At 40.9% G+C, this 13,526-nt stretch overlaps 1 protein-coding gene and 1 long non-coding RNA gene across 5 annotated transcripts in view; one reads left to right on the forward strand and one right to left on the reverse strand.

The window, feature by feature from the left end:
* Positions 1-3,145: 3,145 nt before the first annotated feature.
* Positions 3,146-13,526, reverse strand: part of LOC108000387 (uncharacterized) — a 45,999-nt gene continuing 35,618 nt past the window's right edge. For all 4 annotated transcript variants that reach the window (XM_062086573.1, XM_062086575.1, XM_062086574.1 and 1 more), the window contains 6 exons: positions 12,128-12,973; positions 10,323-10,494; positions 5,279-5,340; positions 4,793-4,925; positions 4,292-4,400; positions 3,146-3,897 (listed from right to left, as the gene is read on the reverse strand). In XM_062086573.1, coding sequence (XP_061942557.1) covers positions 3,799-3,897; positions 4,292-4,400; positions 4,793-4,925; positions 5,279-5,340; positions 10,323-10,494; positions 12,128-12,973 — 1,421 coding nt within the window. In that variant the 3' untranslated portion in view covers positions 3,146-3,798. The remainder of the gene's footprint in view (positions 3,898-4,291; positions 4,401-4,792; positions 4,926-5,278; positions 5,341-10,322; positions 10,495-12,127; positions 12,974-13,526) is intronic.
* On the forward strand, positions 5,106-6,660 carry LOC133667503 (uncharacterized). Its single transcript, XR_009833181.1, has 2 exons — positions 5,106-5,401; positions 6,522-6,660. It is a non-coding gene; the product is annotated as an uncharacterized LOC133667503 (long non-coding RNA).

Below are 13,526 nucleotides of genomic sequence, written 5' to 3' on the forward strand. Positions count from 1 at the left end.
AGGCAGGTTCGAGTAATAGCTCGTGTTGTCGTCTCGATACGATCAAAATCGCAATTGATTAAAGAGGAACAGTTAACGATCGTTGAAAAGCAATTACTCGAATTTTATTCTCGAATTATAACATGTTTCGCGCGGAATTAAATTGCACGGGATATTTGTCTCTGTTGATTGATAAAGGCGAATTGTAAAGAGAGACAGAAAAAAAAAATAACGACTTCTTCTAAATTGAAGAACAACGCAGGAACCTTCTTCGTCGAGTCTCGCGCGATTTTTCACAAGTAAAATTTCGCGTCGGAAATTGCGTGCTTTTCTTCGTTTTTTTCTTTTTTTTTTTTTAAATATAATATATATATATATATATATTTATATATACTATATCGTTCTCTCTTTTCTTTTTTCTTCCTCTTTTGTTCGTTCGTTCGTTCGTTCGTTCTTTTTTTTTTTTTATAAATAATAATAAGTGCGTGTCCTTAAAAGATAACCGTGTTAACCAAATAATAACGCGAACAGCGATTAAGGAATAAACTGATTAATCCGTGATCCGATGATAATAATAAAAGGAGAATAATTAAATGATCGTAACTTAATGAATCGTAAATTAGTAAGTTAATGATAATAATAACCGTGACAAATAATTAAAGGGGGACATAGAATAATAATAATAGTAGCAGTAGTAGTAGTAGTAGTAGTAGTAATAGTAATAGTAGTAGTAGTAGTAATAATAATAATAATAGTAATAGTAATAATTAATGTAAGAATAAATTAGGAACCAAGTACAAAGTTACGAGAGAAGTAAGATTGGGGGGATAATTAAATTAAGAGTTTTTTTCCTTTTTTCTTTTTTCACGCTACGATTTCTTCACGTTAATTAGGACTATTTATAATAAATTACACCGTACGAATTACGAGGACGGCCTCGTAAACCGTGACAAAATAATAATAATAATAATAATCAATAATAATAATAATAATAATAATAATAATAATAAAAATAAAAATAAAATAAAATACACTTTAGGCCACTTAGCTTCACGCGTTTCCCGTCTCGGATTCTGCCTTTTTTTTTTATTTTTTACTTTTTCCTAAATTCTACGTAATATCGCAATTATCGATTATATATTCTCTTCGTAGCTTTTCTCGTTTCCTCCGTTCGTTCGATTGCCTTCCTCGATATAGAAAAACCTCGATCGGGAACGAAAGAGAGAAACACGGGAGACGAAAGAAACCGGGAGGCTTTGTCGGGTCATGAATCTAGCGCGGCACACGTTTTACTCTCACGTTTCACACACGAAGAAGAAGAAGAAAAAAAAAAAAAGAAGAAGAAGTACATTGGACAACGATTTCACCTTTTCCGTTATCTTCAAAGCGTTTGGAAGCTTGTTCACTCCACCACGGCACAGTATCTACAAATGTACAACTCGGCATCGAATATCGATTATCCCAATCGATATATCCGTTGCTTCCCCAAGAATCTCTCGAGATGGCGTTACGGATGGCATTTTCGATTCCTCGATACCTCTCGAGATACCTTCGAAGTTTCTTCGTAATAATATCGTTCGTACGTAATATTCTTCTCGAAGAGGAGAGCACACGCGCCACAACGATGAATCTCTGTCAGACTCGTCTCCCGATGAAATATTTATTCGTCAATGGTCACCATGGAGGAATTGGAAATCCGGTTAGCGTCGTCATAATTGTAGTTTGTCCGCTACAATGGTCCAATCGCTCGTTCTAAATAAATTTGACACGGGGGACGAGTCAGCTGGCCTTTATACATATATACATATACATATACATATACACATACACATATATATATATATATATATATCATTCAGGATAATTTACTATTTACAAGAGGAGAGGCAAGAAACAGAGATACGTTTCACGTGGCATCGACGCTCTCGTGATTTTTTTGTTTCTCGTTCAATCGATCGAAAAATACAAAGATCCACCATACCATCCACGCCACCGCGACTCGTGCAATTATTCGATCGATCCTCGATCGACCTTTCTTTCTAACCGAACGCTACACCGAGGCTTAGCTTGCTACTAAACACGCCACCGCGCAGAGACACCACTCTCGAGTCCCTTTTCCATCTCTTTCACACGCCAATTTAAATTAAGTTACACAATTGTGCGGACGAAAATAATACATGTATGTATATATATATATATAGATTTTCAAATAAATAATTACGTTTAAACGAACATTTTACAGTGAGAAGAACATTTTCGATTTTTTTTTTTTTGCTCGATTTGCTCGATATATACACATATATATATATATATATACACATATATCGTTTCATCGAACGAAAAACGAACGATTACAAAGGTCACGATTTTTCACCTTTTTAATCTCCTCTCGTCTTGGACGAAGGAATATACGCTCAACGTAATTTTCATTATGTTAAATTGATATAAGTGATATAAGTGACTCGTTCTATCCTATATGTTTCGATGGAAAAGATTTAACTTTGTGAGAAACTTGTGTGTATGCTCGTGTGTTGAATTGGGAACTCGGATCGATCTCGGCGTGGTCGGTATACGAAATACGAGGGGTTACATTGTAAAAAAGAAACGAACGAAATCGGACGAAACAGAAAATAGGGTGTGGGAGGGGAAAAAAGAAGAGGAAAATGAAGAGAGAGAGAGAGAAAAAAAAAAGTAAAAAGAAAAAGTGAAAAACTCTCTTCCCTCCTCTCCCCTCTTCCCCTCTCCCCCCAGCGCCAGAGAGGAAAGCTTATTTCCGCGCGTTTCCTCGGTCGAAAAGATCGAGGAAAAAGAAAAGAAAAAAAGAAAAGAAGAATGTTTCTACGAACGTGGCAACGTATCTACTTAGCAAAATGGATTATTTCGTTCGAAACTTAACTGATACGTTATTATCTTAAACCGATGCTAATATATAACGTTACGTAATTATTCTCCGGTTATTATTGTCTGTTCTAAACTATTATATATCTCGTATCTCCGATAGGAACAAATTATCTTATACCTCTTCTCTCCTTCTTACTACTTCTTCGCGCTAAATGTTTCTTTACTCTCTCCCTCTTCGCACCTCTTTCTTTTTTCCCCTTTCTATTAAGAGAGTCACCTATTCAGTAGTTAGAGGCTTTATTTTTAAGCTTCCCTTCTTTTCTACTTTCTTGTCCTTTGTTCTTCCAGCTGTTCAGGTCCAGCTATTTAAAGTTACCAGCTACGTTACTTCTTTTTCTCAGTTAATCCTACGCTCTTCTAGATCTATCTTGCCTCTGATCATCGATCCCGAGGATCCCGATCCACGTATCGATTTATACAGCGAGTGCGACGAGATCTTCTTTTTTTTCCTTTTTCTTTTAATATAATATATCGGCCTTCTCCGATTGTGAACGAACACGAGGAGGAGGAGGAGGAGGAGGAGGCTCCTTCTCCTTCTCCTCTTCTTCTTCTTCTTCTTCTTCCTTCTTTCTCTCTCTCCTCTTCCTCTCCTCTCCTTTTATCTTTTCCTTCTCTCGGCAGAAACGGATAAATTCATGCGGGGAAAATGAAGCGTCGACAAAGGCTGGTGTAAATAAGAGAAAGAAAAAAATTCACAACGGATTTTTTCCCTCTTTCTTTCTCTGCCTGTATTTCCTCTCTAATAGAGCGTGGACGGAGACAGATAGCAGAGGTTGAAGATTGAAGAAAAGGTGATTTCTTTTCCCTTCCGTCGACGACGTCGGTTTCGGTGATGTTCCACACGCTTCCACCGCGAGGTGGACGCCTCGTACGGGTTCGTGTCGTTGAATTATCAGCCACACCTACCGGGATCCTTTATCATTGATTGGAACGCTTCCCTTCGCTGATCGACGCCATTCTCATCGACTCCGCTTCCGGGCAGTTCCATCCGGGCATTCTCGTTTGCTCTATAGCCGCCTGTGGATCGAAGAAGAAATTATTATTATTATTATGAAGTATTAAGAACAATAAATACCACTTCTATTTCCATTTCCCTTCTCATAGCATAATAATATTTAAGCTCGCTTAAGGTTTAAAATTTATACAGACGCACCAAAGATCTGTGGTCACTGTGTGCCGCTTCCCACAAATCTTTCTAAAAAATTTGCTCAGAATGGCGAGTGTACGAGAGAGTATTTGAGAAAAGAAAGGGATCTTATTAAAGATCGGTGTTTATTTATATAAATAAATAAGAGGATTAAAGAAAATTATTGGGTACTTTGAGTGACACGGCCATTATTACCAGGGAATCGTGTTCAAAGTACATTCGCGCGTGTATAAGAGCGAGTGATTCTTCAGATTTTTCGTTTACCGAGCTGTTGGGATTCTTGGTCATGAAGATCATGAGGGAGCGGCTACGGTTGCTAAACGGCCTCAACTCCGGATCTCGGCCAGGACCATCCACCGTGTCGACGCAGTTACTGTTGGCATAGAAAACGTCGAATGTGAAATTCCGTCCATTTGTTCCGACTAATATACAATATCGTTCGCACTCGAATGAAAATCGTTAACGACAAAAGCATTATCCACTTATTTTTTCTTATTTTATTAACTTAATTCAAGACAGAATTAGTTCTTCTGATTCTAGTCCTAACCTAACCCTCAAATTAAAATATTTAAATTATTTCGTCAAACAATTAAATCCTTCCTTTCAAATTCCTGTCCATAACCAAAAAAAAAAAAAAAACGAAATATTCGCGTTTCTTCGAGCGCGAAAATGACACAACGAATCACTTTTCACCCACGATTACATTAGTTACATTTCCGAGTTTACATTTCGTGGTTTCACGTATAATTTTTCGAGACTACACACCTCGACCGTAATTCCTTTTGCTTTCGCTTACAGTGGATGTAAGCCGCTATGCAAATGATAACGACCAGGAATACTGCTATCGTGGCACCGCCGGCGATGCTTGCCGTCTCCAACATTACACGTTGCCGGGAGGCTGTAACGAAAAAGAAAAACTTGTTGTCACTTTCTTAGCCACACAAGCAGCCTCCTTGCCCCTTCGCTTATGCTTACCGCTCCACTCGCGCACGCGTTTCAAGAAAATGGACGTTAAAAGGAAGAAAGGAGGGGGAAGAGAGAGAGAGAGAGAGAGAGAGAGAGAGAGAGATAGGAGAAGGTTCGTTTCGAATTCACATTGTAACCGAGCGCGTTATACACACTCGACGTTTAATGGCTGTATAGACACCGCCTATACACGCTATATAGAAACGGCTTCTAGAATGGAATAAGACGATAGCGGACGACGAGCGTGCGGCGACACAATGAGAGAATGAAGAATTGGATACTTACGTAAATAGGAACCATCTAAATCCTTAAACTCGCATCTCTGCCCGATATAACCGTTGGCGCATCTGCAAACAAAAGTATTCCATTAGAAGACACGGTGTTCATATAGATCCGTGTATCTATTAGGTGAATTTATTAATTGAATTTATCGATTACAATAGCGGGTACAACGGTAGTATCGAACATTCACGATATTAGGATATAAACATTAAGATATTGATCGATGAATTTCGGTATCATAGTACGTGTTATATACGTACTATACTACGTAGTATATTTCAGTGTATCGGATAGATGTTTGTGATACATTTTGGATACGTCAGTTGGATAATGGATATCGATTTTTGTTAAAACTCGTGCGTTATTAAAGAGTGTGTACACTGTGCAGGTGTATCAACCGGATAGAAGAGTATAGTGGAATGCATATGGCGGGCTTTATTGTTCGAACGTGGCACTTCCGTAAAACGCGGCAAGAAATCCAGGAAGCTATAAAACCTACTCTTTAGGCACGAAACGCTTTTAGTATCGGGCATTAATCAGATGGGTACGCGATCGTTCCACGGCCACCCAATTAGTACGCTTAATTATTATCAAAAAAAAAAAAAAAGAAAAAAAGAAAGAGAGAAAACACAGAGATACGAAAGAAAAATTACAGGGAAAATAATGAGAGATAAAAACGAAAGATAAGTGGCAAGGATCGGTTTGAAACGTATCATCGATTCTGTAATTAAAAAGATTCTCACGGTCGATTTGATCGAACGGTATTCCGTGAACGATGATTCGCCCTTGGAACGGAATTAATTAACCGAAATCACGGCCGAGATTGAAGAAAGGAAAGATTTCACAGATTAATTGAAACCCGTGGCATGGCCGAATTAACGAGATCGACACGCTCGATTGTTCCCCAGACTCGATATGATAACGATGCACACGAACGTGTACAAGTTAAAGTAAAAGTTTCAAAATTCAAGACAACTTTTTTCCTTTTCTATTTAGACAGAAAATTTCAAACGGAAGAATATTTCTTTCCGTCCGCGTTTTAATTTTAAAATCAAAAATAAATTCGACGCGTGCGAAACAAATAAAAGATTCTTCGAGACTTTTGAACACAGCGGTGTAATAAGCGCAGGCTCTCGTTTCAGCAAGCCGCTCATTCTTTTCCTTCGCGGTACCGCGAGCACTTGAGCAACACGCTTCCGTTACTCCCACGCAACGAAACGTTAACTCTTTTTTGCCGTATTTTCAGCTCGAGATACCGGCAAATCGTTCCGGAAGGTATCTATCATCGATCGATGTCGAGGTCTCTTTATAACAACAGCGACAGTTTTCAACAATGGTTGTAGCAAAAATTATAGATCGAATAAAATATGATATCGTAGCTACAATACCTTTTAGTGATCCTTTTTAATTTATTTCCAACGCACATTTTCAAATTGCTCGATTGTAATAATAATAATAATAATAATAATAATATCGTCCAGATGACGAAGGCTTTTTTTTTATAGGTTATAAATCGATCGTGGAAACCCGATATATGACACAATAACACCAAGGGGCTGGCGGTCACGCATTCGCGCCGCGACGAATTGTCGTTAGTGGGAGGGAAACAAGATTTACGGGATCGGGACGGGCAGCAAATCTCTTTTCATCCTCGACATCGGTTATAATTAAACGCGGATCGCTTGGGAAATCTGCTCGAAGGCCTTTCGATTAAATCGATAAACCGCGCGCGCGCGCGCTCTGAAAGTAAGCCACGGTGTAAATCGTTGCGCCACGACCACTGGATGTACCGATGAGTAACGCGGCAAATTTTCCTATCTCTCGAACCGTCGAAACGGCGAATTTATTTGGATAATTCGATGCGTTCGAAAAAAACTGTGACGTGTCGAAAGTTGGTTGGGTCAGTGATCTTGTTAGGAAGTGTCATCTCCTCCTCCACGTTCCTCGTGACGGGCTCGCACACACAACGCAAGAAAGTGGAAACGTTTTATTATCCACCACTTTCCACCGCAGGAATTTTCTCCGTCCGTTTCACGGAATCCTCCTGCTCGTTCCGCGGAAATTATAGGAGCGCGAACGAGGAAAAAGTAGCACGTAAGAGGAGGGAATCGGCCTTCAACGAGATTGTTCGTTCTCTCGTCTCGTTTTCGGTCGGTTGCGCGATGACTGATGAATTAATTGGCGATATCCGAGGTGTAAAGAATGGCGGATTTGACGGGTGGGATGAATTGATGTATCGTTTCACGGTTTCACGGTATGAAAAATGTGCGTGTAATAATATTTATAACTCGTTTCGAAACTGGAATTATTCTTGTTTTCTTACGCCAGATCGTGTAATTTTTAATTCGCGATTTGTATCAATTTGGTAATTCAATTGCGAAGGAGATTAAAAAAAAAAAAAAAGGTACTGACATATTGACAATTAACACTTGATTTATAAGATTACGACTTATGAATCATTAAAGTGGATTATTTTTGTTTCGTCGAATGAAATTTTCGTAATTAAATAATTTCTTATCAACTTTGATTGATTTTGGAATATCCATTTTTTTTTCAATTAAAACTCGACAAGCAATTCAAATCTACCGCGGTTTCTATGGAAACTTACCTTAACCTAACCTAACCTCCTTAGCCTAGAGAGCATAGAGATCGCGTCGAGGGAACGTGTCGGTTCATGATCACCGTTGCAATAAAAGAAAATAAAGGGAGGTACAATTCGTACAATCGTCTCCAGAGACGGTTTTCCATGGGATTCTCGTAGGAATTTCCTAGGTACGTGTCGTAGGCACGTAACCTAGGATTAGTGTGACGAAAGGATAGACGATCCTCTTTCCCGACCTTTTCTCGCCTCGAATTCATTTCGATTGTTCCAGTTCCAATGTCAACGCGATTCTCAACCGTGGAAAGTGTGCGTGAGTCGAGAAAAAAGTCGGCTCCCGTGTAATGTTCACGGGAACACCTTTCATTCACGGTGTACACGTGGTCGGGCATTCGTCAGGAATATTTCGAGATTCTGGGAAAATTCGTTCTGGAATTCGTTTCGAAGAATGAGAAAATTTGACAGAAAATTGGCTCGAAATTGGCTTGGTGTGTAAAAGGCACAGGTGTAAAAGTAAAAGTGTACGCGTAAATTTATGCGTACATACATATATATATATATATATATTGTGTTTGTACAGTAAATAAATAGGAATTTCGATTTAAATAAATTTCGTGTCACGTGTAACGGGAAAAATGTAAAAGAATATAAAATTGTAATTAGACTCCAATGACCTTGAAAAAAACTCTTAAACCTAACTAAACTAATCGCGATTAGTCTAGCGTAAACTAATTTTCTTTTATTATTTCTAAGAGATCATTAAGATGATCTTGACAACAAACTTTTTCAATTATTTTTTCTATTATTATATTTAAACGTCGTAACAAAGTAATTAAAGAAAATCTCATTAACTTTTCACGTTCGAGCCCATTTCCTGATGTCTATAAAAAAATGTAATAAATCCTTCTTTTAATGTGTATATATATATATATATATGTATGTATATATATATATATATATATATATATATATGTATGTACATTTTACGATGAAAAGTAAGAAAAATAATTTTAGCAACGATAATAAATGAAAACAGAACACGCAAGATAACGGATGAGAATGAAAATCCACGATTTTAAATTAAACGAAATAATAATTGTGAATTATCTTTGGATGAAAACTGAAAGATCGAACAGCGAACGATCGCGGGAACGATATAGCCGAGTATTTTGGTCGATCACACGCGATTGCTGTTTGCCGAGGGTGTGTCTCGTTACGTAATATTCCAAAGCGTCTTCCAAAGCTGAAATTCCACGCGTGATACGGCCGTGTCGCAATCCTTTCCACCGTGAGATAGTTTCGCTTCCTCTTGGAAACCTATATATCGTTCCACGTCCTCTCTAAACGATCACGAAACTCGTGTACGAAAGTTTGTTTTCATGCACAGGGCGAGCCGTGTTTGCGGATCGATCGATAAGCCGACGAAATCTTGATCGAGCGTTGGTAAAGTGAATTTCCATGTTATCCGTGAAAAGGCGAAACGTTCGTGGAAAATAGGTTGGGGCAGTGGATAATCGAAGGGAAGTGGAAATAAATGGACAGTGGCGTTACACGGTCGTAAATCATTCTCTACGGTCGTGCAATTGGTTCGAAGGTGAGTAATCTTGGAACAGGTAGGTAGAGAAGAGGTACTCGAGAAGGAGTAAGGAGTTGATTACAGGGGTTGACGATCGATGATTATCGGTGAAAATATGTTAAGAGGTGCTCCGGAGAAAATGTAACGAGGCTACGGAAGTTAGAATTTGCCGTTTCTTTGAATTCCTTGAATTTTTCTCTTCTTAACCGCGATAGATTTAATCCTCTATTGGTATAACGCGTGACTTTAAAAAGTCATTATTTTTTTTCTACTTCTTTTTTTTCCTCCTCAAACTAGGCAAGCAAATAGAAAATAAAAATAATCACGATACGCATAACGATATTTACCGCGTGAAATTTATACCGTGTAAACCTCGATACATTCTCGCGAGCGCGCGTGATCTTCGATCATGACTACGTTTCGAAGTGAAAATCGCGTGTGATTTCTCGAAAAGGTCTCGAGGAATGTTGTAGAATGTACGAAAGGTTAATAGCAGATTTGATAGTGAAAGGTATTTTGCTATGCAGTGATTCTACCGCGGGGGGAGGGGAAAAAAGCGCACATCAACGTGCGTATCCATCATCCATTGGTAATTGAAAAATTCCGCGTTTATCACTCACATTTTCGCTTCACGTAACATTTTATACCGTTTCAAGCGAGCGTATTTCGGAATACAATACAGATCATGGATAATTATACATCTCAAACTCGATTCTCCAAAGGTAACAGTAAATACACTGGTGGAACGTGATATAAACTAACACGGTGTCGCGAAACACACCTGATACCTTGCACACCTATCGTCTTCCAACAGTGCTCCTCGTCTTCCTGCGCGCAAGGGTTAAGGAAAAATTGTCTCACATTGTACTTACAAACAATTGTAAAGGAGGGAATCGACGATTTTGACAGTGAAACACGTGGCACCGTTCAAGCAGTAGTACTCCGCGTAATCCGGTGGACACGTGTACATGTGGAATGTGATATTCGGTCGAGGCGTCGGCGTCGGTGGCCGCGGTTTCGGCGTCGACCGCGATGAACAGGCGTCTGTCAACAGAAATCATTTCGAAATTACCTCTCTCTTTCAACTCTTCGATTGGCTATTTTTATCATTCTCATAGGTTTTCCAAAAGTTTGAAAAGAGAGATCGTGGCCAACTCGAGAGCTTATTTATATCCACTATTTTTTTTTTTTTATTTTTTTGAAAAATCTCAGAACGCTCATTGAAATCTCCTCTTATATATATTATACATGTATCAAATAAAAAACTGTGAAAGAATTCAAAAATTCTCGCTTCTACTCTACTCGAAAAGATGTAAAAAGAAAATTGGAATTAAAAAATCTCTCTTTCCTCGTTATTCGTCATACATATACATACATAAAAGTTTCAAAAGAATTCAAAAATAAAATTCCAGATTGCCCACACTTCCTACACTCAAATATTTGGACGTTGAAGTGAAATCCACCGGTGGAAGAAAAATCGTGGAATTCTGAAAGGATCCATTGTCCCGCTATCACTATGGCGGATCGATAAAAGCTCGGGGCTCGATTAAGTTGTGTAACGACCAAAGGCCAAGCATCGTTTATCCCATTACCAAGGTACAAGGGAGAGGTGAATTGTCGAATGGACGCTTTAGAAATTCCAAAGGCTTCCAGGTTTGGCAAACACAAAGGGCGGCCCCGTATTTTAGGGCTTGGCTAAGTGCTCGTGCCTGTACATCCTCTCTCTCTCGCTCTCCTTTCTTCCTCGAAAACCGCTCTTATCGTCTTCGTCTTTTGTGACGGTTTTGACTCCAGTGCTATTAATTCGTGATCAAAGAGGCAATGGTCCTCTTTCTTTTCCTCTTCCTTCCTTCCTTTCTTTCTTTAACAACCCTCGCGACACGTTCGGCCGTTTTTCACCCTCGATTGACTCGGTTTAACGCGATAACGTTAATTGGATAGAGGAGAATTAGATCTTTCGAGGGTTGATCAGAACGTTAAATAATAAGGAAAATTAGATGAGCTGTAGGATATGGGTCAGTCTTCTTTACAAGATCCCTCGATCAAGGTAATTGCCTTGATTAATTGGATTAGAAAAGTATCGATCCTTCGTTCAATTTAGATAAAAAGAAAAAATCGACAGATTCTCCACGGTTTTCGCATTTTCGATGCCCAATCAATCGGTTTTGGAACGCGAGGAACTCGAGTCTCGCGGCAAATAGCATGGAAGAAATTCGGGAAATATCCAGCGTGGTGTTCACCTGGTAGCGGAGAGCCACGAGCTCGCTTCTCGCCCGCGCCGCACGTTGCATCCGCCCCGCTATCTGTCACCTGTTATAATTTTTGCAACGAGCCAGCCAGCCAGCCAGCCAGCCGACCACGCCAGATGATTCCTCCCCGCTCTGTTTTTTAAATACCTGTGCGGCCAAACGTTGTTTAACGAGGATTTTTCAGAAATTATCGCCCTTAAAAATTCGGATTCGAGCAAAGAATATCGATATATATTTCGAATTCGAATGGAAGGAAAATTATCGGTTTCTTTCTTCACGAGGGGATAATCGACGAATACTCTCTCCCTTTGTGCTCGAGAAATGGAACCGTGTCGAGAGAATGGCCAATGGTGAGGAAATAAACACCCGTTTGTACAAAAGAATAAGTCAAAACAAGAAGGAAAGAAATAAAGAAAGACTCCACTGACCTGCTATACCGAAGAGAGTGTAAGACAGGATGAGTAGCGTGGCGAGGTAGGGCGGGATCCTGCATCCCCTCGTCATGGCAGTGACGGTGGCAGGGTTTTTGTCGTCGGTAGCATCCGCGTTGCGGTCGTCCCTGGTAGGGCCCAGGACGCGGTCCACGCACTGCTGGTCCCGTTGGCAGGGGGGTCTGTCGTCCCGGGGCCGGTGGTGGAGATGGGGATGGTGGTGGTGGTGGTGGTGATGGTGGTGGTGGTGGTGGTGGTGGTGGTGGCGGCAACGATGATGGTGGCGAAGGTGGTGTTGACGACGGCGGCGACGATGGTTGTTGTTGTTGTTGTTGTGGTGGTGGTGGTGGTGGTGGTGCTGGTAGTGGCGGTGGTGATGGCGTCGGAGGCGATGGATCTCTCGGCGGATGTCCTGGCGGCGAGGGGGGGCGGCAGCCTGGTGCTTGCATCCATCGTCGGGTCCCTCGTCGACGAGGAGCTCGCCGCCGCTACCGTCGTCCCTTCGCTCCTGGCATCGATCCGCCGCCTTTTGCCGCTGCTGGCGATGGGCGTGCATGCGACGGTGGTGTACGCGGTGGAGGTGATGACGCCGGTGATGGTAGTTGAGGGTACTGCTGTCGCCGCAGCAGACCTCGCCATCCGCCACCGGTGAGCAACTAACCTCCTCGAGCGCGCTCGTCCCTCCTCCTACCTCCGCCTCGCATCCTCCCTTCGTCCCCCTTCCACCCTCGGCCGCCCCTCCTTCCACGCAGCCTCCCACCCCCGCCGCCTGCTCCTCCGTTTCCTCAACGGCACGAGCTCCACCACCTGGCCCGCAGCTCCGGCGCACGTGCCGCCGCCTCCCTGTAACCAAATATCCGACCGAGCGGTCGCCCGTTTACACTGTGTTTTATCTCGGCCCGGCTCCGCTTCATCTAGGCCGGCTGATCCACGCGCCCTTCGCCCTTCTCCTTGGGGTGGTTGTGAACGAGCCAACCGGCCACGAGCGGATAATGCGCAGGGAGCGAGAGAGGGAGAGAGGGAGAAGGAGGGTCTGCGGACGCGCTCGAGAGTGAAATTTCGCCGATTCGGATGGGAAGGGAGCGGAGGAATTTTCTGAGTGAAAATTTGCGAAGATGCAGTTAGATATAAATATACCTTGCAGCGCTAATTTTGTTTTAATTCCTTTTGTCAAGTATCTATCGTGGGATATATTGATAAAAAAAAGGTTTTACTTATTTTCTTTTGTCAAGTAGGATATATACTTGACAAAAAGGTGACACGTTTTGCTAATTTTCTTTTATTTTTTGTGAAGTAGGATATATACTCGACAAAAAGAAGATAATATGTTTTACTAATTTTCTTTTATGAAGTATCTATAATAGAATATATACTTGATAAAAAAATGATATGTTCT

Source organism: Apis cerana, linkage group LG16 (assembly GCF_029169275.1).
Source record: "Apis cerana isolate GH-2021 linkage group LG16, AcerK_1.0, whole genome shotgun sequence".
Taxonomy (NCBI): domain Eukaryota; kingdom Metazoa; phylum Arthropoda; class Insecta; order Hymenoptera; family Apidae; genus Apis; species Apis cerana.